The 25,609-nt window shown below is 40.4% G+C and overlaps 1 protein-coding gene across 1 annotated transcript in view; it reads right to left on the bottom strand.

Moving 5' to 3' along the window:
• FAR1 (fatty acyl-CoA reductase 1) overlaps window positions 1-20,209 on the bottom strand; it is a 39,548-nt gene extending 19,339 nt beyond the window's left edge. Inside the window, exons 1-4 of the mRNA XM_075755235.1 lie at window positions 20,067-20,209; window positions 8,676-8,870; window positions 4,685-4,860; window positions 2,517-2,696 (exon numbers count right to left, since the gene is read on the bottom strand). Of these exons, the coding sequence (XP_075611350.1) occupies window positions 2,517-2,696; window positions 4,685-4,860; window positions 8,676-8,864 (545 nt within the window). The 5' untranslated portion in view covers window positions 8,865-8,870; window positions 20,067-20,209. The remainder of the gene's footprint in view (window positions 1-2,516; window positions 2,697-4,684; window positions 4,861-8,675; window positions 8,871-20,066) is intronic.
• Window positions 20,210-25,609: the final 5,400 nt, after the last annotated feature.

Genomic DNA, 25,609 nt, shown 5'->3' with positions numbered 1-25,609 from the left:
TCTGCAACACCCCACTATCTAAACTAGTACACTTTAAATCTCAGATTAATTTTCAGAATTTAACACCAACTCCCACTGAAGTTAGCATGCCAGATACTTCCTTCTACTTTAAACAGCTGGAAATTGTAAAACATTTCCATAAGCATTTGCATATCAAGCAATAAATGGCTGCTGACAGCTTATACTGTGCTTAACTTTAAAACCACACAGCCTCCTACAATACTATGCATCAAAATATAAGCAAAAACCCCTGACTCAAACTGAAGGCCAATACCAGAGGCCGGGGGAAAATCAAGTTTAATAAAGCCCATTACTCATTTTGATCATACACTACTATTTAACTTAAAGGTGGCAACTGCATAGGTAGAACCCTTCTGAAAAGGGAACTTAAGAATGTTATATGTGAAATCCTACAGCAGCAGTACACTTAGGCTAGCTTGTTTAAGGACATTACTACCAGCTTAAAGAAGACTGTTTATACTGACTTCATGCTCATTTTGTTTCAAATTAAACCATAAAACCTAAACATTTGAGAGTAAATGCCAAGAACAAAAGAAAACCCACAAAAAACTAAACAACAAAACACTTTCATCAGAACATGTTCCAAAAGTGATTTGGAACTATTCCATAAATATACTGTCTATAGTATACCACATGAGCTTCATTAAATATTAAATCTTTTCTTTTGTTGTTAAGGTTACCATATTTTTTTTTTCCTTTAAAGGAAAAGGAATACAGACCAAAATGAAAACAAGTTTCTCAGGAGGGTTACACCTTTAGTGTTCATTGAAAGAAGTATACTGCTGCTTGCTTCCCCCCCCCACCCCCAAGTAATTCATTTGTTACACACCAACTATTGGACAAGTAGTATATTCCTTTACTTCTGTCAACTAAGTTCTCAAACATGAAGTGCAGACACAGCAAGTTAGTCTTTGGGGGACAGGTACACTGCTCCTCAGTTAGCATTAAGCAATCTAGAAAGGGATGCCACTGGAAAGGAGTCCCAGCTGCATTACGAGCATCACCTCCACATTTGTGGCCTTAAGCAATCCTACACCTCTGAAGCAAACTGGGTCACCACGTTTCTCCCCTTAATTTAGTGAAGTCTTGCAACTTCATCTTGCTTCCTGATTCATTCAGCAGTTTGTATTTAAAATTTTAATAACCTTCAGTCATAGCACACAAGCACAACAGAAGTGTGCTTGTAACTATTGCTGCTTTGGTGCTCTCCTCTTCAAAATAGGACTTTGATTTTATTTGCCTTAGTCACCCAACATCTTAGCCACATAAATGGAATTTAGCCAACACTTACTTTTATTCACCAATGTTCTCTTACAATCAAAACTGACGTGCATCAGACTGTCTTCATGATATGAATTGTGGTGGGAAGAGGGGTAGAAAAGCCCAGAAGGGGACACAAATCTACATCTCAGCTGTTGGCTAGAGACATCACCCTTGTATAAGTTTACAAAAGCTTTCCCTCATTGCCATGAGTTCTAAAATACATACAGCCATTCAAATCCAAACCAAGCAGTTTAAGTTATATTTATCCTGCTTATGAAGAGATAAAACAAAAATACAACTATTTCAGAATATCTCGTTTGAAAGTGTACTTAAAGTTAGCATTATTAAAAACAGTTGGCTCAACATGCATTCTAGGTAGTAGTTCATTTGTTCTTAAGGTTGGTGGCTTTTCCATCTATAACAACAAATTAAAGAAGATATTTTAATTTATTATTTTTAGTTTCATACTTCTCTTACAAAGGGTGATATTTTGTATGACAGGGAAGAAAGGAGAGACTGATTTAGAGATGACATCATTTATTAAATTACACTTGACTTATCCCATATTTGCTACCCATTTCAGACTGGGTTTGACAGCTACTAAATAAGACCTCAGGACAGGTAATATACACAGAAAATAAACTACAGAATGAGTAACTTTCCCCCCAGTAATGCCCAATTCAAGACTAAAAAGCTATAGAAACAGATTTTTAATGTTTGCATGCTGAATACTTAACAGAACTACTTCTACAGTTGTGTTTCAGAGCAGTTAAATATTACTACTACAGTATCTCAGACTGATCTTGCTGTGGCATTTAGGTGGATGTACCAGAGGCTGCTGTTAAAGGGGGCTGTTTTGCTTTTATCCCTTTCCTTCACAATGACAGTGCCAGCATACTTGTAACAGCACAGCTTTTTTATTTTTAATAGCTCCCTATTCAGCTCATCATACAGCTGAAAAACTGCTACTCTCGGCATATAGGAAGCATCATGAATAGATATGAGCATCCCCCTCCTTCAGTACTACTCTACACCAAGCTCAGCTGAAAGGGACCATAAAACCTTAGCCCAGCTCCTTCACAAAGAAGGGAAGTATCAGCCACACCATCAGACTTAAAGAACAAAAGCTAATTTCTTCTTCTTTCAGGTTCCTAACCATTTTTTGGTACTTAATTACTAGAAAGCAAATGGTTACAGATTACTGAAGTAGCTTCCTAAAACATAACACATACTCCAGAGAATCTATCAGTTTCTTGGGATCAACAGGAGGTGGATAAACTATTTCCTCAATCTGTTTTCGATTGCAATATGCATAGGCAGTCGAAACGTGCATGAACACTTCCAGATTCTTCATTTGCTGTGCCAAGAAGAGGAGCTGTTGTGTGGCAGTCACGTTTACTTGAACAGCATCTCTGTTGATTAAACAGAAATTAGATTAGCAGAAAGCCAAACAAAAAACAAGCAAAAAGAAATAACTAGTCAATTCACTCCTAAATGCCTCAGTGATGTGTATATGAAGTATTCTTAAACACCCCACCCTCCCCAAAAAAAGCATCATAGACAGTGTCCTAACTTTCTGCTTCAAATAACATGCTGCAGTCTTAATCTAGAACATCTCTCAACACCCAGGAAAATTTTCCTAAGTTTTACCCTGTTCTTATTGTCATCCTTATGCTCCACTACTAGAGTGGGAAAGTCAGCATACCTTTGATCTCCTCAAGCTAAATCCCAACCCTACATTTTTAACACAATGTGAAGAAAATAATGCAACGTAACACCTAGTTGCCGTATGAGATGTGTGTCAGTTTTAACAGCATCTCTGAACTTCCTAGTTCAAGCTGAGTTAGGTCAACAACTCAGAAGGCTCAGAGGGCTAGTAAGTTGGAGATTAGCATATTCAAAGTCAAAGGAAGGAGTTCATAATCAGAGCTGTGCACGCCATTTTAAGATACAGAAGTGTATAGCAAATACACATTAGGAAAAGTTACAAAATAAGCCCACGTATTTTGCTTTCTTGACTTTATTCCTACCTTGGCCTCAAGCCAAGTATTTTGACCTTTACATTAGTTACTCCTGTTAAATATCTGATGAAAGCTGCTTTAAGTAGTCTTCAGACTAGTAAGGTTCCTCTGACCATTCGGGCATATATGTTGGGAAATAGTTGAGGCCAGAGCACCTCAGAAATGCTCACATTTTCTATTTTGCTAAATAATATACTGGGCCCAACAAAGTGGAAACTGGGTTTTGTTCCAAGAACCCATTCCATTGGTCTTTCAAATTGTTTTAAAGTCCCTCTCTGGGCTTCTGTCAGGTTGGCAGTTCTTTAACATTTCAAGACCATGAAACAGTGATAAGCATGGGCTATCTTACGACATTTCAGCATGCAGTATAGCATTCTTAGAGAAGGAGTATCAACCTTTGCAAGAACTCAAACACTTCTCAACTCAGATTTTTCTTATCTCCAAGTTGCTTTATTCCCCCTGTCCTCCTGCCACTCCTTCCTCCTCAGGGGGAGGACTCCTCACACTCTTTCCCTGGTCCAGCGTGGGGCCTCTCTCACAGGAGAGAGTCCTCCATGAATTTCTCCAATTGAGTTCTTCCCACGGGCTGCAGTTCTTCACAAACTGCTCCAGCATGGGTCCCTTCCACAAGGTGCAGTCCTTCAAGAGCAGACTGCTCCAGCACGGGTCCCCCATGGGGTCACAACTCCTGCCAGCAAACCTGCTTCAGCATGGGCTCCTATCTCCATGGGTCTACATGTCCAGCAGGAGCCTGCTCCTGCTTGGGCTCTCCACAGGGTCACAGCTTCCTTCAGGCATCTGCCTGCCCTGGCATAGGATCCTCCATGGGCTGCAGGTGGATATCTGCTCCACCATGGACTGCCATGGGCTGCAGGGGGACAGCCTACCTCACCATGGTCTTCTCCCCAGGCTGCAGGGGAATCTCTGCTCCAGCACCTGGAGCACCTCCTCCCCCTCCTCCTTCACTGACCTTGGTGTCTGCAGAGTAGTTCCTCTCATATTCTCACTCCTCTCTCTGGCTGCAGTTGCAGCTGGTGTTTTTTCCCCCCTGTCTTAAATACGTTATCACAGAGGTGCTACCACCATTTGCAGATCAGCTTGGCCTTGGCCAGCAGTGGGTCCATCTTGGAGCCGGCTGGCATTGGCTCTATCAGGCACAGGGGAAGCTTCTAGCAGCTTCTCACAGAAGCCACCCCTGTAGCCCCCCCGCTACCAAAACCTTGCCATGCAAACCCAATACATTAGCCAAGCACACAAACAGAGTATATGAAGTAGCCTGAAGGCTGAGCATTTGCAAGATCGTGCAGACACCTGAATTACCCCTTCCCTTTGAGTACCATTGGTTTACCAGACCAGAGTATACAGAATTTCAGACTTACCTTAGTGTTTCATTGAACCTGACTGTAGCAGCACAATGAAATATAATATTAATGCATTCTATAAGTTTTTCCTTGATTGGTTCACTAAGGTCCAGTTCAGGCTGTGTAAGTTCACTCGTAATTACTATTATTTTTGCTCTGAAGTCTGGCTGCTCGTCTCTCAACCTGTCAAAGAGCTGTCAAAAAAACAGGACTAAATATTCAAACTAATAGCCGGGGAAGACAGGACACACGTCTCATTTAAGTGAAGAAAAACCCCACATTTCCTACCTATACAGAGTTACACCTCCTTACTGCAAGATCATCAGTTAGAAAAGCGATTAGAAATATTACAACATGTTACTGACTTCCCATGAACATATCCAGCAATGAAGTTGTGCACACTGTTATCCCATACAGTGAAAGCAGTATTGCATATGTTGTACAGAAGGCAGTAAGACTTCAATTTGTACTTACTTTTCTTTTTAAAATATTCATCCCTATCCTTAAGACCAGATCTTTCAATATCAGAGGAAAGAAGGAATGGTCTCTATTAGACACCAAGACTCAAAAAAATTTTAAGTAGCAGTCTAAATACTGTAATCTCTTTTCTTTCAGCAGAAGGAAAGGGAAAAAATTCTGCTCATTTCCCAAGTTTGATAATAACTATTCAAGTTCTTGTGGGCTTGCACAAGTCATGCTGGTTTTCAGGTTTAGAAAGCTTTCATCAAGCTTTAAAAATCTGTAGTGATTCAAGAAATGCTATTCTGGAATTATGCCAGCTTTGAGGAACTTCCAGGTTTAAAAAAAAATCTGGAACTTCCAGGTTAAAAAAAAATTCTCTAACTAGTTAAAAGAAAAAAGGCAGATTAAAGGCTGCGTACCGTGTTAGAACATCTGATCAAGTTCTTTCAAATTGGTATTCAACCATTCTCACTGAAAAAAATCTCACCCATACTATATTCCATCATATATTCTCCTCATAATTAACTGAGTTCTAACCATGATGCTTAATGCACACAGATAAAGATTCTTGCATCTTATTTGATCTCATTAGTATTCAAGTTTTCCTGAGCAAAATAGTACCGTGAGAATAAAACACACTTGAAAGTTTCACCAGAGCAGATCTCTCTTCTTAATTTTACAGGGGCCAGTATCTTAGCAACTTCTTCAACCCAAGTAAATTAAAACATGTTAAAACCACAGTAGTACTTTTTTTCCCATCCAAGCATGCAGGTCTACGTAATGCAATAGTTAAAAAGACATTTCCTTACAGAATTAAGAGAAGTCAATTCATTTTCAACTATAAATTAAGTCACCTAAAGGTGCAGTTTCATGACTCTTAATGCAATATAAGTTTGTATTGTTACCAGATTGGTCCCTCTCCTAACTTCTTCATTTCTATGTTGCTTCTCCTGCACTAGCAATACCAACTAGCCCGATGGCTGTGTGGGCATACGAGCTTGCTAGTCCAGCTGAAAAAATAGGGTTGTTTTTTTTTTTTTAAGTTTTTTTTTAGCTCAACTGTGAGGTAATGCAGCTAACTGTGTGGCCACCTAAAGTAGTGGTAATGCTGCAGTGAGAATATGGGACATCTCCAGTGACAGAGATCTTGAACTGACTTCCCAAACATGAAACTTCACCTTAAAGGATAAATCTGCCAAGACAGCATTTAAAGCCTCTGCAATTCTTAGTTCACACAGTACAGCAAAAGGTATTTAACTAAGGGCAGGAAGCCCTCTGTCATTTTGAAAATAAACCTGCCATGTTTTCCATTGGAATGATGGTGCCTGCCTCCAGGGAACTGAAGCAACTATCTTTTAACCATATTAATATTTGGCACACATTATAATAGAAAAACAGTCCCATGGATAAGCACTTAAAGAACCGGTTTGGTACTTCCAGTTTGCACGTTACATCTCTTCTGCCCCTTTTCACATCCATAGCCATATATTACTCCTACATACCTCATACTAGCACTGACACCAGCACAAAGAGGAACAAAAAAAACCACCTAGAGGACATGCAATACATATGGCAAATTAACAGATTAATTAGCTATCTGAAGTCCAAAGGAAGTAGAAACCTCAACATTTGCAGTTCAATTTATTTTAATTACCACATTCACCCATTTAGATTTTAAATACTTCAAGAAATGGAATGTCCAAGCATCTGCAGAACATTTAATGAGCCCATCCAAGCTGTGAAAAATCACTGTCAGGGCCCTTACAACTAGGCAACTTCAGACAACATATTCTATTAAAAGTTTTCATAGTCTTTTGGAGGAATCCTGATTACATTAATGCCAGTTAAACAATACACTTTCAATCTAATTTGTCTCACCACATGATTAAGACAGAACAAACATCTGGCCCTATCTATGTGTCTGCACAGAAGTGCAACACCATCCCTTTATGTTCTCACTCTAGGGACTAAGTCCTGCTTATTAGGACTTATCACCTGTTGTGAACCTGTTCCAGCAGTAAGTACTCACCAAGACTCATAAAACATCAGATTATGCCAACTCCTGCTAAGATAACAGACTATAAGCAGAAGATTTAGACTCAAATTTAAAAGTCTTTTACAACACATGAGTTTCCCAGAAGCTATACTGAGGCTTAAGTCTTACTGAAATTTAAGTCAGCCCATGCTACTGCTACTCTCCCCCCTGCATGAATACTCCCCATTTTTTATTTGGGCAATCACATATACAAAAAAGAGATTGAGAAACTTTCCTTTCTCATCTCAGAGCTTAGTCTGGAGATCTCTTCCATGTTTCAGGGAGTGACAAACTCTGGGTTTTATGCAGAGAGAATTTGCAACTTGATTTTAAGACAGAATCCCACTGTAACTCATTCTGCTGCATTCTATGACATTGCACAGGACTGCAAGCAGATGCTTTTGAGCAGTGAGCTACAGTTTTGACATGGTTACAGAAAACAGTTTTCTAGGGACAGTCATCCTCATGTCTGCTTTAATCTTAACTAGAGATGCAGAAATTCATTGCCTTACTTTAAACAACTTATCCCTCCTAGTCTAAATGCATTCATACTTGCTTACTGATTCCTTTTAAGCACACACTTTGTAAAGACTACATTGCGCCTCAACATATTTCCTAAGCCTGAAAAATTAAACTGTCAACTCCCTTGTCCTGTAAGAGAAAGGTCTGGTTAGAAATAAACTCTGCTTTAGCAAAGTTCATGCTAGAAATCTCTCCCCTTCCTGTTCATCCTTCTCATCATAAATGGGATGCTCTGTATATAATGACGGACAACACTGATGGATAGTTCTGCGTGTAGTAAGAATGCCCAGCCCAGCTCACCAGAATATTAAAGTAATGAGTCCTTTCAGGAGCAAAGTACCCCATCCAGCAGGCACACAAAATCTTTTCTACGGTCACTTTGATACTTCCACAGCACAGAATTTCAGTGCCTTTCCTGTGTTGTCACAGGTTTATAGTAATCTGTGTAACTAACAAAAAGCCATAATAGACTCTTAAGACAAACATTTCTGTTCACAAGCATAAGCTATTTAAACAACCTGTTAGATTACATATTCTCACTTACTAGTAGAGCAAATAGGGCATTCGAGAAAAAGCAAGTACTAAGCCTTATGTTACAGAAAAGGAAATAAGGCACAAGGAGAAAAAGACTGACTTGCTCAAGATCTAAAGGGACTCAATTCCATCTTACAACTCCCAGTCCGCACTGCCTCTTGCACTTGATTATACATTCTCATGACAAGTTTTAACTCAGCTGTTGTACTTCTCAATTCTGCATTACAGTTGAACATTCTCCTCCTGAACTAAATACAGTATAATTTTCTAATACTGGTTTTGCTAAACACTAAAAGCTGAAAACTAGCCATAGAAGCACAACCAGGTCTTGGATTTTATATTTGTTAGAATGAAAAACATTTAACAACAATGTTTTGCTTTAGACAAACCAAAGTTGTTCTCAAAAGAGAACACTACAAAGGACAGAAACGTACTTTCTAAGCGTATGACACGTACCTTACAGCTGGTAATTTCTTCTATTCGTGCTTCAGGTGTCTGCCCTGCTTTGTGTCTTACCAATACATACACTGCTTTCACTTTAGGACAAGATCTGAGCAGCTTTTCCAGAAGCACTTTTCCCATGAAGCCTGTAGCTCCTGTCAGGAGGACGTTCTTTCCTTCATAGTATTCAGGGATGGAAACCATTATGACCTTAACAAAAGTTAAAGACAAAAGTATATTAAAGAACTTCTAGGAGTTCAGATTTGCAGAAGATCTAAATAAAAGGCACAGATGCAAACATTCAACCTCATACCTGAAAGAAGTGGCTAAAAGCCTTTTTTTTTTTTAACCTATAACCAGTACTTAAAGATGTCTTTTTTCACCACATTCCAAAATAGTGCCACGGTATCACTATGGTCATCCCAGATCTTCTTGTAAGCTGCTCCTGTTAACAGTGTCTTAAAGAATTAGACACCCAATCAGTTCAGTAAAATAGCTCAACTTTAGTCTATTTTTATCCCTATGTGCATGGTCCTTCATACTCTAAGTGGCTGTTCCATGTAAATTAAAAGGTCATAACATTAAAATATAATCACAAGTAGGTACTTCAAATATATTGACAGAAGACAGGGACCCAGTCATGTGGTGTTTGCTGGCCCTGCTATTTCACCTGTGTCAGCCAAGTCCCCTGTCAACGTTAGGCTGAGCCTTCCTACAAACATTGCTAGGCCAAAGAGAAGGTATAGTTAGTTTCTTGGTATGAGACTTGCTGGTTTTACATTGACTACAAAAAACCTCAGAGTTTCCACGTGTTTCCAACCTTTTAATCAAGTTCTGCCCCCCCCCCCCCCCCCCCAATAAATGATTAGAATTCCCACACAAACTAAAAGATTTGAGTTAGCCACAAATATGCCTCCTAATGAAATGAAGGGCAAGGGATTGTTACTGAAATCCAGCACAAAGCTCAAAAAAGTGTTGTAGGTTTTGCTTAAGCTAGGAAGTTAACTGAGAATTATTATTTCTTCCCTCTCTATTAATCAACCATTTGGAGATTATGTCTAATTTTAGATACTAGAAACTGAAAGACTTTCTAAGGACAAATATACCTTTTTTTTTTTTACATTAGTGTGGTCCATGGACCATGACCTTTGTGACCTTTAGAACTCAACCTGTGCCTCAGGCTAACTTCAAGCCATTCTGTTCAGTTCAATACACCAACATCTTTACTGTAACCCTTCAACAGCTTTTACTGTAGATGACTGTAGCATATGAATACACTACCACTATGTTGTACCAATCTTTCTAATTAGACATATAAAAATAACAAGCTAATGCAGTGAAAGTCTAATAGTAGTCTCCTATAGCAGATCCACATACAAATGATTACAACCAAAACACTACCAAAAGAGACAGATTCCGTAAAACCATGGTACTAAAAAACCCAACACAAATGGCTCTCCTTAAACACAGACGGAGAATGTTTGTTATGCAAGTAAGAATTACAACACTGAATACCTAAACAGGATGAGAGCCTTTCTTCACCTATCACCCAAGAATAAGGGAATGCAACTTCTAAATATATTTACTTCTAGCAGGTTACTGCAAGCAGGTACTTATCAGGAAATACCCATGAGATGTTGTATGTTAGGAGTGAACAACAACAGGCTTAATTTGCACTTTTTGCCTGAAAAGTAAGTATTTTTGGAACACTTGTCCTCATCTCAAGTACCTGTCACATTAAAGGTATTGTGCTGTGCTTTTCACATATCATGACAAAGCCTCTGAACAAGCTCTGAATGATTACTTACCAGAAATGAGTTATCAGCTGCACAAGCCCCAGTTTCAGCAGTCTGGGTACAAAGTCTTACGTTTTGTTGTCCAACACTCCAAAACTTACTTTGACTCCCTTCTTTGACAACATTAGCTCCTGCATTTATTAGCAAAGCATCAAAAACCGTAATGGTGGGATACTGTAGCAAGTTTAGAACAGAACAAGCACTACTATTTCCATTGGCCACAGTACATCATCCAAAATTGTTTCTTTGAAGGTTGTTGAAACTGAATGAGGTGGACAGAAGGAAAAAGTTATTAAACCACTTTTGCCACGTACTTAAGAGATTTTAATGCAAATTTCAAAGCACACCTCCTGCAATAAAGCATGGGGAACAAGATACAGCATGCTTATGAGTCATTTTTTCCTGTTCAATGTAAGATACAAGCCTGTTTTCACCACAGCTCTTGGAAGTCACAATTAATGCTCTCTACTATTCAAGTATGTCCTTCCCATAGCTTTTGTTTTCCTGGTCTTTGCATATACCATTCAACTCCATTTCCTCCTAAAAATCTGCATTCTTGCTCCCACATACAGGATAAGACTTCTATTCCCTCAAAGAGAGAGGAAAAAAAACTCATGCAACCATTACTGCACCAATGTCACCAAGCTTCAGTTTTGTTATGGTTCCTACATAGTCTTGTTACTAATCTACCTACCTAGCCATAATTCACATCTTTTTACTCTACTTTACTGTACTCTACGACAGTACTTTAATATCATTATTTCACTTGCCCTTCCTCAAAGGAAGGCTTACTACTACTTCTGACATAATACCATATGCTCCCTCAGTCTGCAAACCTCTTCACATGGGCACAGTCTTTAGCTATGTAAACACAGGAACACCCCGTACATGGGCTACAGTTCAACACCTGTTTCTAAACGCTAAAACAATGAAAAAGAAGTCATGCTGCCAGTGGAAATATCTGTATTGGTACAGTCCAGCTTTTTAGCTAACTGAAAAAAACTGACAATATTTAGGGTCATATGATGCAAAGAAAACTAGAAGCCAGAACAGATCAAAGTTTCCTGCCTCAGTTATTTCTGACTATATTCCTTTGAGTATGAGGTTGGTATCAGATCAAAAACAATTGTATTATTCTCCTGAAAGTCTTACAGAATACCAGATCTACAAAACACCAAGATCCAAGGCTACGATTAAGTATAATGATAAAGCGGGTTCACTTAAACCCACAAACATACATACATACTCACATTCACACTTGAGAGGCAGCAACATCTCTATGTTTGCAGTCTGATTTTTTAATATTATTATGTAAGGATCAAGAGAATTGTTTCCTTCGAGAAACTCTCAACACCCTCTCTCTCTACCCTGCTCTCTGACAACCAGCCTTTGGTAGACTTTATTTATAGCAATTTTTCACATTAAATTTGTCTTCTACTTCCATTTCTTTAAAAGATTCCAGCTAGAAAACAGAACTAGTGACCTTTTCAGAAGTACGCATTGATGCCGGAGTTACAGCAATAAATACAGGGATTGTGAGGGACCTGCCTAGAAGCACCAAATTTGAATTAAGTGTAAAAAACCATGTATGGAATCTAGGTGTGAATGAAGAAAGTCTGAAATCAGTAGCCTATGTTTTAACCTTTCTTTCTAGTAGGGCATCTCAGCCACAGGAATGGGAAAGAATGTTCCCGTTCTCCACCTACCTTTCTCTGCCTTCTCTGAGAATGCATCTCTACATGCCAGTTAGCAAAACACTGTTGGCAGCTCCTAACTTCAGGCTCAGAAGGGACTTATCTCACAGGTAGAATATGTTACCTTTTAAAGTTCTTCATGACAGCAAATTACTGAAGAACTACATAATAATTTTGTTTTAAAAAACCCCAAACATTTCAGAAATAGATGTCGTTACCAGTGGAAATTTCGTTTGACCTCTAACACATAACAAGATGGAGTAGGTCCCGAAAAAGATACCTACCTTGCAAGACAATATAGCAAAATCAAATTTAGCATTTTAAGGTTAATATTTAAGTGTCAGCAATTGTTTTATCTAGTTTTAAAGTACAACTTGTTGCATGTTTGCAATAGCTGAATTGTAGCTATTAACTAGTAATACATATTTTCACCAGTTATCCAATGACTTGTTAACAGCTACCTCTTCAAACGCACAAACTGCCTAATGCACACGTGTGTGTGAAAAACACGTGAATCTGGAATATCTGAATTCCTGTATCATAGCTACTTTTTTTGAGCTAATAAATAATAACAGTCAAGAAAAGAAATCTGACAGTTGTAAAGGATTCTTGCCCTAGAAGAGGGATGATCAAAATTACCAGATGCCTTGTAGGAATAAACAGCCTTTGGTAGAGGAAGCTTCTGTTGAGCTGCTACAGAAAAACTGATGCTAGGATACTCTGAATGCACAGGTACAAGGCTAAACCAACAGTGATGCTCTGAAGATACTGCTTATTTGAAGGGTGCTATCCTTTGATAAATTAAGGGCTCCTAAGCACTTTAGTAAAACAAACAAACAAAAAACCCCACCACCAAAACCAAAAAACAACCCACCACCAAAACCAAAAAACAACCCACACTCCAGGATCCTAGCCAACATTCCCCATCTTGTAAAAAAATTCTAGTGTTCAGTGCTGAGCAAGTGCTGTTATGGAGCACACAACAGTAGCTCTGTTTGCCTTCAAAGCCACGGCAGCAATATTTAACTCATTGCTTCAAACGGAGGTCTCTGACTCTCAAAACAAGGACAATTCTGTTTTTAACAGGAAAAAGATCAATTCTCAGATTTGTCCAAACACAGATCAAGATGCTTGAAGGTTTGCTTTCCAAGTGCCAGGAAAGCCTGCTGAAGTTCCACTGAATGTTTAAATGCTAAATCCAATAACTAGAAAGCATATGTATGTATGTCCTTGTTAAGAGATTAAATGGTCTCGTTTTTAGTCTATCACTGATGAACATTAGGTCAACAACATGCTCCCTCCAAATTCAATCATATTGAGATTATCACTCACAGGAAATAGAAAAAATACACATTTCCCAACCTCTCAAGTGTTAGCAACAAGCCACAAAGTTCTGCAAAACAGCCTCAAAACCTAATTTTGGCCTTTCCCTCCGACAGCTTGAACTTGGTACTAGCAGCAGTACAACAGAAAAAGGTCTAAAAGTAAGGTGGAAGAAACATTTTATTTATGTTTATTCGGGAGATTAAGTCCATCTAGATAAAGCTGAATAAACCAAGTTTGTTGGAGGGTTTTTTTTTTGGGGGGGGGGGGGGGGGGGTGGGGGGTGTTTTGTTTTGGGTTTTTTTTTTTTTAAACACTACACACACATGCATCCATACCAGACAAAAATCATTACAGAAGCCCCTCATATAGCACTTCAATTGCCACATTGCAAGGACACTATAGCAGGTCAAAAAAAAAAAATCTAAGAACTAGTGAGATTGGAGAGATTCAGGCAACAAAGGAAGTAATATTTAACTCATCTAAACAAGGTTACTGCCAGAAAGAGAAGCCTGGGTCATATCATGGTATCATGTCTCATTCCATTTGGTGCCTTGTTTCCACAAAAGTAAATCAATGAACGCTATCAGCAGTATGTCCACATTTTCAACAACCACAAGGGTCAATGATCTGCCCTATTTCGATAATACCTATCCAGCATATCACCAAAGGATGACAGTTTGTCTTCGCAGTTCAAGGTTATATCCATTGAGAAACCTTATCTGTGACAGATACTGTTTGAACAGATGAGTAGAGACCGAAACGATGAAACAGAGTATTTCCTGTTGTAAACTGCTCTTGGTGTAAGTCAACCTTAAAGCATACCTATTCCAAACTTCACTATCACGTGGAAAATTTGTGATTCTTCCCACAGCTAGCAGAAACACAGGCTTATCCGTGTTTCAAACTTCATCAACATTCTTATCTACCCTCTGTAAGGTCATTTTCTTTATTAGCTGTAAGCCACACTCCCCTGCAGGATAAACCTGTCAAGAAAGTTAACACACCTCCAGGAGCTGGAAAACACATTCCCATGTTTGGAAGCTAATTGGAACAACCAAATTTTAGAGAACTATCAAAATGCGCTCACCAGTTTAACATGAACTAGCTAGTCTCTGCCTTAATGCCCAGTAGTATACCAGACAAATCACTAGAGTGGATTCAGGGTAATAGTAAGTTCCCTCATGTATACCAACATGCCTTTATTGATGATCTCTACAAACTAAATCAATCTGAAAGATTATACCTAAGTCATTACAACTGCAGTATAAATGCCAACAGAAGATCCAAAGCTATGTGTGGAACACGGCAAACTTGTGGCTGGCACTCAGTATACTAGAAAAGTTCTGAAAAAAAACCCAATAGACATTTCAAACTAGTTATATTCTTCAATCTTGAAGATGTTCAAAGAGACTAACCTACTACCAGTGAAGAAATTTGTCTACTTTACATCATTTATCTATTGAAACACCTACCAGTTAGAGTAATTAATATACTTGAGTCAAAGCTTACATAACAAAGTGTCCACAAATAAAGTAGACCTGCTTTTAAAAAAAAAAAAATCTTCTCCTTTACTCTCCCTTTATAATTAGGTTATAAGTTGATGTTTTTCTGAACTGTTTTCTGTTTGAGCTTAGTCTTCAAGTGCATGTTGAAGGAAAAAAGTATCTTTTGGTATAATTAACCTCATCTCTTCAAGTTGCACAGAAGGCATAGATCAGTCCAGAAATTAAGCTATTTCAGTAAAGCACATACCACATAAGAACATTTGCTATACTCTATCTCCAGTTCATGTGGAAACATGTTCAGTACATTCAGAGGGCTTTCAAACAAGTTTTAGGAAAACAATAGGCAGGCAGATTCAAGATTCACTGAGCAGGATCATAGTTCCAGATCATTTTATCTAAGTTAATTAGAAATCTACATTAGCAATCTCACTTGTGCTTTTGGCTACAAAAGGACTACAAGATAAAGCCTCACTGTTTATCAAGGTAGTTGCATAAATCATGACTCTTGAGTTAACCCTGAAAGGAGAACAAAACCTTTCTGAAGAACCTACATACAACACAATAAGGGGAGTAACGCTTACAGCTGACTACTACATAAACTGCTGAAGCTCCAAGATCACTCAATTCTTATTCATTTCATTAAGAACATAAGCCAAAGGCATCAATTTAGCCTTCACAACAGTATTTAAATATCCAGTCCAGGTTATTACCAGGAAAAATCTTAGCAGCAGGATTATTGCTGCAGATGTTACTGTGATAATGTTATTTTACTGGGAGGGGATATGGAGGGAGGTTTACAGTTCTTAAGTAGTTTGGAAAGAAAAAAACCAAACAAACACGTAGAGGGAAGGGGGTGCTGGGGAAACAAACAACATTCAAGTGGCTCATCATTTCACAGGTAAGAGACAAATACAGGTAATTAAAACCCAGATTCACATTCATCATACTGATCAGACAGGACAAAGATAACTACTCGAGAACTGTACCTGCAATTACATTCTGTTCAAAACATCAGAAGGACAAGACTAAGCCATCTGAGCTAGTCATTTACTAGCCTTGGCATGTATGATTAAATTCATTAACAAAGCATTTACAATCAGAATACTTCATCAAGAACAAAAACCCCACATCTTATTCCTCCCTTGTTCTAAATTATACATATTATTATGGAGTGAAAAGGCTTGAGTCACATTTTATAACAGACATTACACAATTAATTTGAAATCCTAGGAACCAACACTTCCAGGCTCCTTCCATACTTTTCCATACCTTTTACAATTGAAAAAGAAATCCAAAAGGATCAACCTTGCTGATCCTCTCAGCTCCTCTCAAAAAAACGCTTACGGGGGAAGAAAAAACCCAACTCCCCTCCCCCCACCAAAAAAACCCATAAAGCATTATTTGACAGATACATGTGAATGTTTAGTACTAATTCACTAACTCTACCTCTGCAAGAAAATCCTCAAATGCCCTTGATCATATTTCACCAAATCCTGACTTCTAGTGCCTTTACAGTAAACACTACACCCATAATAAACATATTCAAAGCTGAGGGACAGCTGTAAAAAGTTAAGATTTTGAACTCTTCATTAAAGTTACAGTCAAGTCCTCCACATCTGTAACCAAGAACTTAATTCCTTAATATTTACGTGAGCCATTTCAAAATTCTTCATGCAAAACCACAGTCAAACAGTAGAATGTCTTAACATGGTGCAATTCAATGGCTTTCCACTGCAAATCAATAAAGGTATTTCCTCTCCCACTATGTTCCTGCAGAAATTCCCAGTAATTCTGAAACCTAAAAATAACTCATTTATCTGACAACTGTTCAATCAAGTTGTATTTGAAGCCTAATCACCTTATTTAAAAAAAAAAAAAAACCACCACCAAAACAAAAGTTTACCAATACATGTAGAACAAAACCCTGCCAAAAATTCGAAGTTTTCTTACCTTTAAAAATAGCTTAAACACATACATAGTTAAAGCAAGTTCTACTAACAGATTGCCTACCTGTCCTACAAACAGGACAAATAAGAGTCCTGTTTAAAAGACCAATTAAACAGGACACATCAAGCCTCTGTCCTCCTTTTCAGGAGAGAGGTATTTACTCTGCTTCTGTGGCTGATACTGATCTCATAGATGGTTAGGGCTCACTAATGGCTGTGTTATTTGGATTTATCCATTATGCCTCTTGCACAAGAAGCCCTACAAATTTACAAACACCAAGATGAACAGTGACATGGAAAGGTTGGCATGATGTAGTGAATACATAGCTACCAACACCAAATAGCAGCTTAAGCAAGATCTGCTAAGCATAGTCTTTCTACCCACACTCAAAGGAAGAAAGTAATAGGGTACACCAGTGGAGTCACATACTCTTTCAGAAAGTTTAAAAAAAGCTTAACAAAAGCAAAGAACAGTTTTATAAAGAGGGCCTCACTATAAACCCCAGGTTGGAAACAGTCAGAAAAAAAAAATTAAATAGGAATACCTAGTCTATTCAGAGAGACTAGTATTTGTTAAGACTGTTTGCCAACTTCCAAACTTTAAAAGCGCTGAGGCAAAACAAAGCATAGCTGGAGGACTGTAATAATGCCCGATTGCTGCAAGGCTCAAAATTAGCAACTGGGAGAAACACTATGGAAGTACATGAAGGTACTAACCATGCCCAGCCATTAAAGGATTACATGAGCTAAGTCCTCCACCTACAAAGTACCAAACTAACCAAGTACAAGTTTTGGCGATATTGGTTCCTTTTCATAAGTTTTTGTTTGCTTTAAGTTACCCAGCAGCTCTGCTTCCTGCAGACAAGTAACAGGCATACTGTACTGAACACAGACCCTCCTCAAACACTGAATAGTTTGTGACAAAACCCCAAATATGTACACAAATCAAACACACAATTTCTGGCTGGAGAAGCTAACCAAATCTGAAATCACTGCAACAATACAGCTGTGTCTTCAACAACATCTAGTACACTTTTTAGCACTTGCTTAAACTTTCCAAATGGCTGCATAACCATTTTAGTTTGTTATAGATCCCTTTCAAGCACTGGAAGCATGGTGCTTGTGAGGAACTATGAGTTCCTACAAGAGCTAAAACTCAAACAGGAAGATGACAAAGGACCCTTTGATTTATAGTAGTCAGGAGGTGATTCAGTTTGGCCTCTCAGGAGCTAAGAGGTTATACGGATGTACTGATTCTCCATTTGCAGGAGAAATGTTAATACAGGTATTTCAAGACATCTATTACTCCAACTTTAAGAGATGACTCTTTTAAGCAGCATCGTGGCATACTGTCAGGAGCTACACTATAAAACTGACTCTTATTGGTGACCTCTGCTCACACCTGGCTAGTAGATACCCTGTACATTTTCAAAGTCTGAGGAACACTAAGTATTGAACGAGGAGAAATCCTTTACTATTATAAAAGTTATAGTTTTGCTTCAATGCTAACTTTCTATTGACAAGTATCAGCTACTTAGGATGATTAAGATGTCAACAGGTTGAGGTTTTTTGTAACTATAGGAAGGAAAAGTGTTTATCATGTCCAAAACATGCCTCTACATTAGCCTGTCATGCTTAATGGAAAACAAATGCCCCACTGTGCTTTTACTGTTAAAATTATTGTCTCTAACAAAGCTTTGTTAGACCTGCAGACCAGCATAAGGTAAATAAAGACAAAAGTACTTGTAGTAAAGAGTTACTGACCTAGATTTGCATATTACTTTATAGTTCTACAGCAGCTAGGAGAAAAAACCCCCCCACACACAAGGTCAATCTTTCATGCCTAGTTGTGGGAGATTTCAGGTGGAGAAAGTGCTAATTTTTAAGCCATCTATACTTGAGGGGAGGGTACAAAAACAGGATAGAAAAGCTGAAGAGTAGAGATTCTAGAAATATATGCCTAATACCATTATGTCAGCAATTTGGAGATTATGTATCTCAGCTACGAAGCACAGATGTGATACACAAACTGGGAAAGTTGGGGGTCGGTCAAGAAATTCTAACCTGCTACTGTATTGATGGATGTCACAGATAGTGAAACTCATACATACTGCACTTCTATTTTAATTATTATTGAAACAGTTATTAAAATATCAAAAACTTCCAGTTGCTAAAGATGTGAAGTAGGTCAAAAAAAATTAAAGGTTTCTATTTCCATGGGATTCAAGCTGGTTTCAATTATAAGTTTGCTACCAACCAGTGTACATCTGCAATTAGCCACACTTTAAACTTCACTCAAGAAAGTCTGCAGACCCACACGGCTCCTGCTCCACAAGCACTCCGAGCCTCTACCCAGAGTCAGGGACTGCTGCACACACCAAGAGCTATCACAGCTCTCGATCTACTATCTCCTGATGCACAGACCCATTTTACTGGGACCCATGTTTGAAGAAACAGGCCATTTCGGTTCTCTTCCACATACGTTCTTCTAAGCGGGAGAGAAACTTGAGACCTTTTCCTGTAAGACTATTCTTTGCACTACCCGCAACTACACGGGCTCCGAGAAAGAGGAACTATTGTGGCAGTACGGACGGAACTGGGGGAATCCGGAGCTGCTTCGCAGGAAGAGCCGGCGCGCCGCTGCTCGCAAGAGGCCCATCCAGCGGCAGGAGGGCAGAGCAGACGGAGAGGTGGGCGGACGAGGAAGAGCGTGGGGAGATGGGTGGTACCCTCCGACTCCGGGCCCAGCGGCAGGTGGAGCGGGCCCCCGCGGACTCCAGGGCTTTCGGCCTTACCCACGCGAGACTGCAACCCGTCGGTGCTAAGAAAGCCGCCCGGAGAAGCATTTAGGGTTCCCCCCTTTACTAAGCATCGATCCCGGCAACCGAGCTCCTCGAACCGGTACAGTGCCTCCGGCCCTGCCGGCCGCCACCACCACGACGCACCTCAGAGCTCCCCGTCCCCAGCGCCTCCCTCCCTCCGCCCTCCCTCCTCAGCAGCCTCCCGGAAACGCGCGACGGCGGCCGGCTCCCTCCGCGCCCCCCTCACGGACCGCAGGAGAGGATGGAGCGGCTTAACCAGCGGCCCCTAGCCGCGCCGATTCTCCCCAACTTCCCGCCGCAGCTGAGGCGGCCGCTACCTGCTCCGGACGGCGTTCCCCGCCGCCCCCGGCTGCCCCAGTCCCCGCGCCGTCCCCCGCCGTTCTGAGGGGCTCCGGCAGCGGTCCTAAAAGAGTCGCTCCTGTTGGCCGTTGCGTACACGATACCCGCCCGCCGATTGGCTCCTGGCTCCGCCGCTCGGAGAGACGAGGACGCCGGGGGTTGGCGGCTTCCAGGAGCCCCACCCAGTGCCGCGGCTCGGCGGGTGGGGCGGCTGGCCGCGTGCGGGGGGCTCGAGGGGCGGGCGGGGTGGAGGGGCGGTTGATGACTCGCGCCGCCTCTTCAAGCCCGCGGGCGCCCCTCTCGCGCCCCGCTCCCCCGCGGCTGGGGACTCGCGCGCGCCCCCCGCTGACGGCCGTGCCCGCGCGCGCCCCCCGCCGACGGCCGCCATGCCTCCCGCCAGCGGCCCTGGCACCGCTCTGAGGGCGGCGTGGTAGGCGCCAAACCGTCCCCGCCGCGCCGTCCCCAGGCCTGTGCCGCGCCGCCTCCCGCCCGGCCGGAGGAGCTGCTCCATCGCAGCGTGGCGGTTCGTCGCTGTGCCCCCGCAGGCCGCCGCCGGAGGAGCCCGCCCCGCCCGCTCGAGGCTCTGCCGCGCTTCACGCCACGCACGAGCAAAGCGCGGGCCCATCGCACTGTCGCGTGGACGTACGCGTACGGCCGCTTTGTACGGCTGACACCCGAGAGAGACACCCAGCGGCTCGTCGCTCCTCGCAGTGATTTCACTCGTTAAATTTCTAAACCTTCGGGTACTGAGATGCTAAGGCAATTTCGGTTGAAACCAGCCAAAAGGTCCAAGAAGCAACTGAGGCTTCAGAAGGCAACCATGGCCTCCGTAAGAGCGAACGCAGTTGCTAGGGGAGCTAGAGAACACCTGGGGCAGGGGTGGACCCTTCCCACTGAGCTGCCATTTCCACGGCAGCAACGCTGGAGAAATTTTCAGCAGCTTGCACCTACAAGCCAAGTGCCCAAGGACCCCCGTGCAGCATTCTGTGTGCAATGTCAATATTATCAGCATATTACTGATACACATTGTATCTGTGCTACAAAAATCATTGCACTCCACTTGCCTCACCGTTTGTTACCAAATACTGCTAGGCTACGCAGCAACATGCCATTATGCCATGCCCTGCCACCATATGCCGTTTGTTTCACAACTAAACGTTGCACAGATGGACATGCATCAGATTAAAAAAAAATTAAACATTCAAAAGTTAGGAAACACCCTATATAAGCTTGCACAACCCATATTAATTCCGATTACTGTGCATATAAAGTATTATATGAGAACTGTAAACACAGTCTTTGCTTAGGCAACTGCATGTTACTTTTTTTTCAGAATGGCTTCTGCCTGATCCAGGCCATGAGAATGGGAGCTGTGCTGCTCACATAATCCACAGCAATTCAGTAATGTTTTTATCCTTGTTGTTGGATGTGTACTCTCATGATTTCTCTAGTCCATACTAGTTAAACCTAGTACTTCTTGACAGAGTACTTAGAATCACGTAACTCTAAACCCTTTATCGTAACTGTAGTGGACAGTTTTTCAAAGACACTATTCCTCAGAAAATGCTGAAGTGTTATCTGATCATCTGCTATATATGAAAACCAACTCAGGGAGTGCAAAGATTTGAATCCGCATCTCCCACATACCTGCTGAAAGGTTTTACTACTTTGTTGTACACGATTATGGCACCAGCGTTTCCTTTTTTGTCCTAGTGAAATCCCGACATGGGATAGGCAGCCTTACTGACTATAGGGATGAAGCTCTTCCATTTCAGATTCCCCAGTACGGAAGAGTCCATTGCAGCAGAGAGATGCAGGTGCAGAATTGCAGTCAGTGCACATGAACTCTTCAGAAAAAAAAAAAAAAAAAAAAAAAAATCTCTATTTGGTATATGCAAATTAAAGTTTCTCAGACTGTTACAGAAGTTAAATTTGGATGCATTTTTCAGAAGTCACTTTGTAAAATGTGTCTGTGACACCAAATGGAAGTAATGGGGCAGGTGCCAGTCATACTTCAATGTGGGCACAGCAGTGTATTTTGTCCAGTCTCATTTTTGAAAACAGCTAAAACATGGTGGGGCTTTAAACCTTGTCTACAATAAATAACGTATCATCCAATGATTGTCATAGCTCATTAATGATAACACACTGACAGTGCATTAACTGATGCATTCAGTATAAATTGTTGTTTATAATAAGAATTAAGAAATTTCGGTATTGGAATTTTAAACCCAATTTCTTGGCAGAATAGGGGAAAATGAGAAAGACATATAAAAGTTATCAAGCACGTATTCTCTAGGCTGAAAACAGCTAATCAGTGTGGTCTGTAACTGAGTGGCAAAGTACAGCATGAAAGGCATAGATTTTCTTCATTTTTGTGGGTCCTATGACCTCCATACCTCTGATGAAAAGATCACCGAGCCATCATCATACATCAAATATGTGCATTACCACAAGCTGACTTAATGGCAACACAGCAGAGCACTGTATCACAAAATTATTTCTGATGCCATCAGAACATAAAAATAAATGTAGAGTATTCAGAGCACAGTGTTGTCAGTTTGCGTTGATCGTCAGTGCGATGTACATTTCTGTTCAGTGAACTTAAAATATCAACATGTTGCAATGTATTATCATCTGTCTGAATCAGTCTTACACTGCACTGGGACAAAATGTCTTCATAAAGCAGAGTATCACAATGGTACAGCGTGACTTCACAACGCTGTAAAACTTCTTCAGGATCTCAAGAACCTCAGAAATTGTGGGGATACTGTGAGACATAACGATCTGATTTCTTTCCAGATTACTCTTTCAAAGTCACAATTAATTTATCCCTCCTAAATTATTTATCTGCAAAAAAAATCGTAGTGACCTGGTATCACAATGTATTTGCATTTTAACGTAGTAACATACGGTTCTCAAAGAACCTACCAAACTGGTTATTCAAGGTAGCATTGTGAATTTTTCATCACAGGAAAAACTGAGAAGATATCAACACAAATGTGCTCCAGTCTGGGAATACTGAATAAATTATTAAAAAAAAATCCATAGACTTGGATTAGCTAATATTAAAAAAAAAAGTATTTTAAACTCTATTACCCAACACAGAGAGGTAGTGTGACAGAAGGTTATAGAAATCTATAGGCAAATAACTACAAGTGCCTGCCTGCAAAGTCAAATTGTGGTTTGTTATCTGTGACAGTATGAAACAAATGCCTACATATTCACAACCAGAAAAAAAGAAAAAAATCCAAAATAAAAAAGAAGAGATCCAGTTTATGTCTTTAAATTGGTCCATGTTTCTAAGCAATACTAGCAAGTTATTTCATTCACAGGAGTCTTCCAGAGATTACTTCATTACGTCTCTCCAATTTTAAGCAAGGCCAAGAGTTGTAAGAACTTTATGCCTTTTATTGACCACCTCATAGAAATCTTTAATTTTGCATCTATCGCCTGGACTAGGTTCCCCAGTCTCCCTGCTTTGGAAACTGAAAAAGGTGTCACTGGCAGAAGTGAGAGGGGACAAGTGGCATACCAAAACTGTGAAGTACCACTAGAAATGACAACCATGCTACAGGAACACAGTGTTCATATAGAAACTGTTTCTGTGTGCATAACCTCATTACGATATACATCAGAAGCAGAACTATTTTAATGCAAATAGTTACGTATCTTTATTTCAGTCGACTGTGGACATATTATGAAGAGTGGGGGTTTTTGCATAAACTAAGGCATGTATTTACCACAAGCTAGCTACTTATGAGGGCTATCTCACTTCTATTAAATACAACCCAGTTAATGAAAAGATTAGTCAACAAAAATTTTACTTTCTGTGCTGCCGAAAGTATGCACACAGGCAGTTTCTGTTCCGCAAACTTACACTCTTGTAATATTTCATTTGTGCTCATGCTCATAGGAGTTAACAGCCATGCCTATATAAAGTGTTTGTAAAGGGTGTATTTATGATGTTATGAGCATTAATAACTCATACCCTTGAGCTACATTGCATTCCAGTCACAGTAACATAGGCTGGAATTTGCAAACTTACTTCTGTACGTAATATGGTACAGAAGATACAGTTCTACAGGAGCTCAAAACCGGGGCTTTGTATGAGCAGTAACTAATACAGTTAAAACTATTTGTTTTCTAATTTGAGGTACTATGGTTCAAAGATAAGGGTCTGACCAAAACTAGTTAAACCAATTTAGCAAAAGTCCAGGAACTTATTTTCAGCTGTGTATTAAAGCTGGTTAGAATATTTAAAGATATCTTTGGATTCAAACCAGAGCAAACACCTCATGAAAGGAAACTTACAATTTTACTCTCCAAAGAAGTAATACAGTTTTTGGTCAAGTGCTGCTTTTGTCTTTTACTAACAGATTAACTGATGGAGCATACTTACTCAGCCGTCTGGGCGTTTTCAAAATTTAATCCTGAATATATTTAACGCATATTAGGTATAGGTGTACAGACTGGATGGGTAACGAATATATTGTTTGCAATTGAATGTATTCTGCTACCTTCTGTAAGTTTTCCATGCTAATGTGTTAATTCTTTGATTTTCAGTAGCTACTGTTAGGATTACAGTGTATATTCAGTAAAGACTACTAAATCACTAAATCACAGGATGGAAGGGACCTCTGGAGATCATCTAGTCCCCCCACCCTACTCCAAGCAAGGCCACCTAGAGCAGGTTCATCAGGGCCGTGTCCACTTGGGTTTTGAGTATCCAAGAATAGAGATTATACACCTTCTCTGGGCAACCTGTGCCAGTGTTTGACCACCTTCACAGAAAAAAAAAAAAGTTTTTTTCATGTGTTTAAATGGAATTCCCTGTATTTCCATTTGTAGCCACCACTGAGAAGAGCCTGGCTCCATCGTCTTCACTCCCCCGACCGGGTGCTTATACACACTGGTAAGATCCCCCTGAGCCTTCTCTTCTCCAGGCTGAACAGTCCCAAGTCTCTCAGCCTGTCCTCACATGTCAGATGCTCCAGTCACTTGATCACCTTCATGGCCCTTTGCTGGACTCACTCCAGTATGTCCCGGTCACTTTTGTACTGGGACCCCAGAAATGTCTGACCAGTGCTGAGTAGAGGGAAAGGATCAACTCCCTCGACCTGCTGCCAGTGCTCCTCCTGGTGAAGTCCAGGAGGCTGTTGGCCTTTGCTGTGAGGGCACACTGCTGGCTCATGGTCAATATGCCATCCACCTGGATCACCAGGGCCTGTTCTACAAAGCTGCTTTCCACCTGGTTGATCCCCAGTCTGTGCTGGTGCATTGAGTTATTCATCCTCAGTGTAGGGCTTTGCATTTCCCTTTGTTTAACTTTACAAGGTTCCTGTCAACTGATTCTTACATTTTGCTGCATGACTACACACAAACATCATTTCTCCTTTTGCATTCTTGCTGCATCACTTAAAAACAGCAGAAATACCCACTGTGAGATCCAAAGTATGAAAATTAATTTCATACTCCCTATTTTGAAAAAAATTATTGAAACACCTCTTAACTGTTCTGG

Source organism: Balearica regulorum, chromosome 5, assembly GCF_011004875.1.
Source record: "Balearica regulorum gibbericeps isolate bBalReg1 chromosome 5, bBalReg1.pri, whole genome shotgun sequence".
NCBI lineage: Eukaryota > Metazoa > Chordata > Aves > Gruiformes > Gruidae > Balearica > Balearica regulorum.
This window is presented reverse-complemented; position numbering and strand designations above follow the sequence as displayed.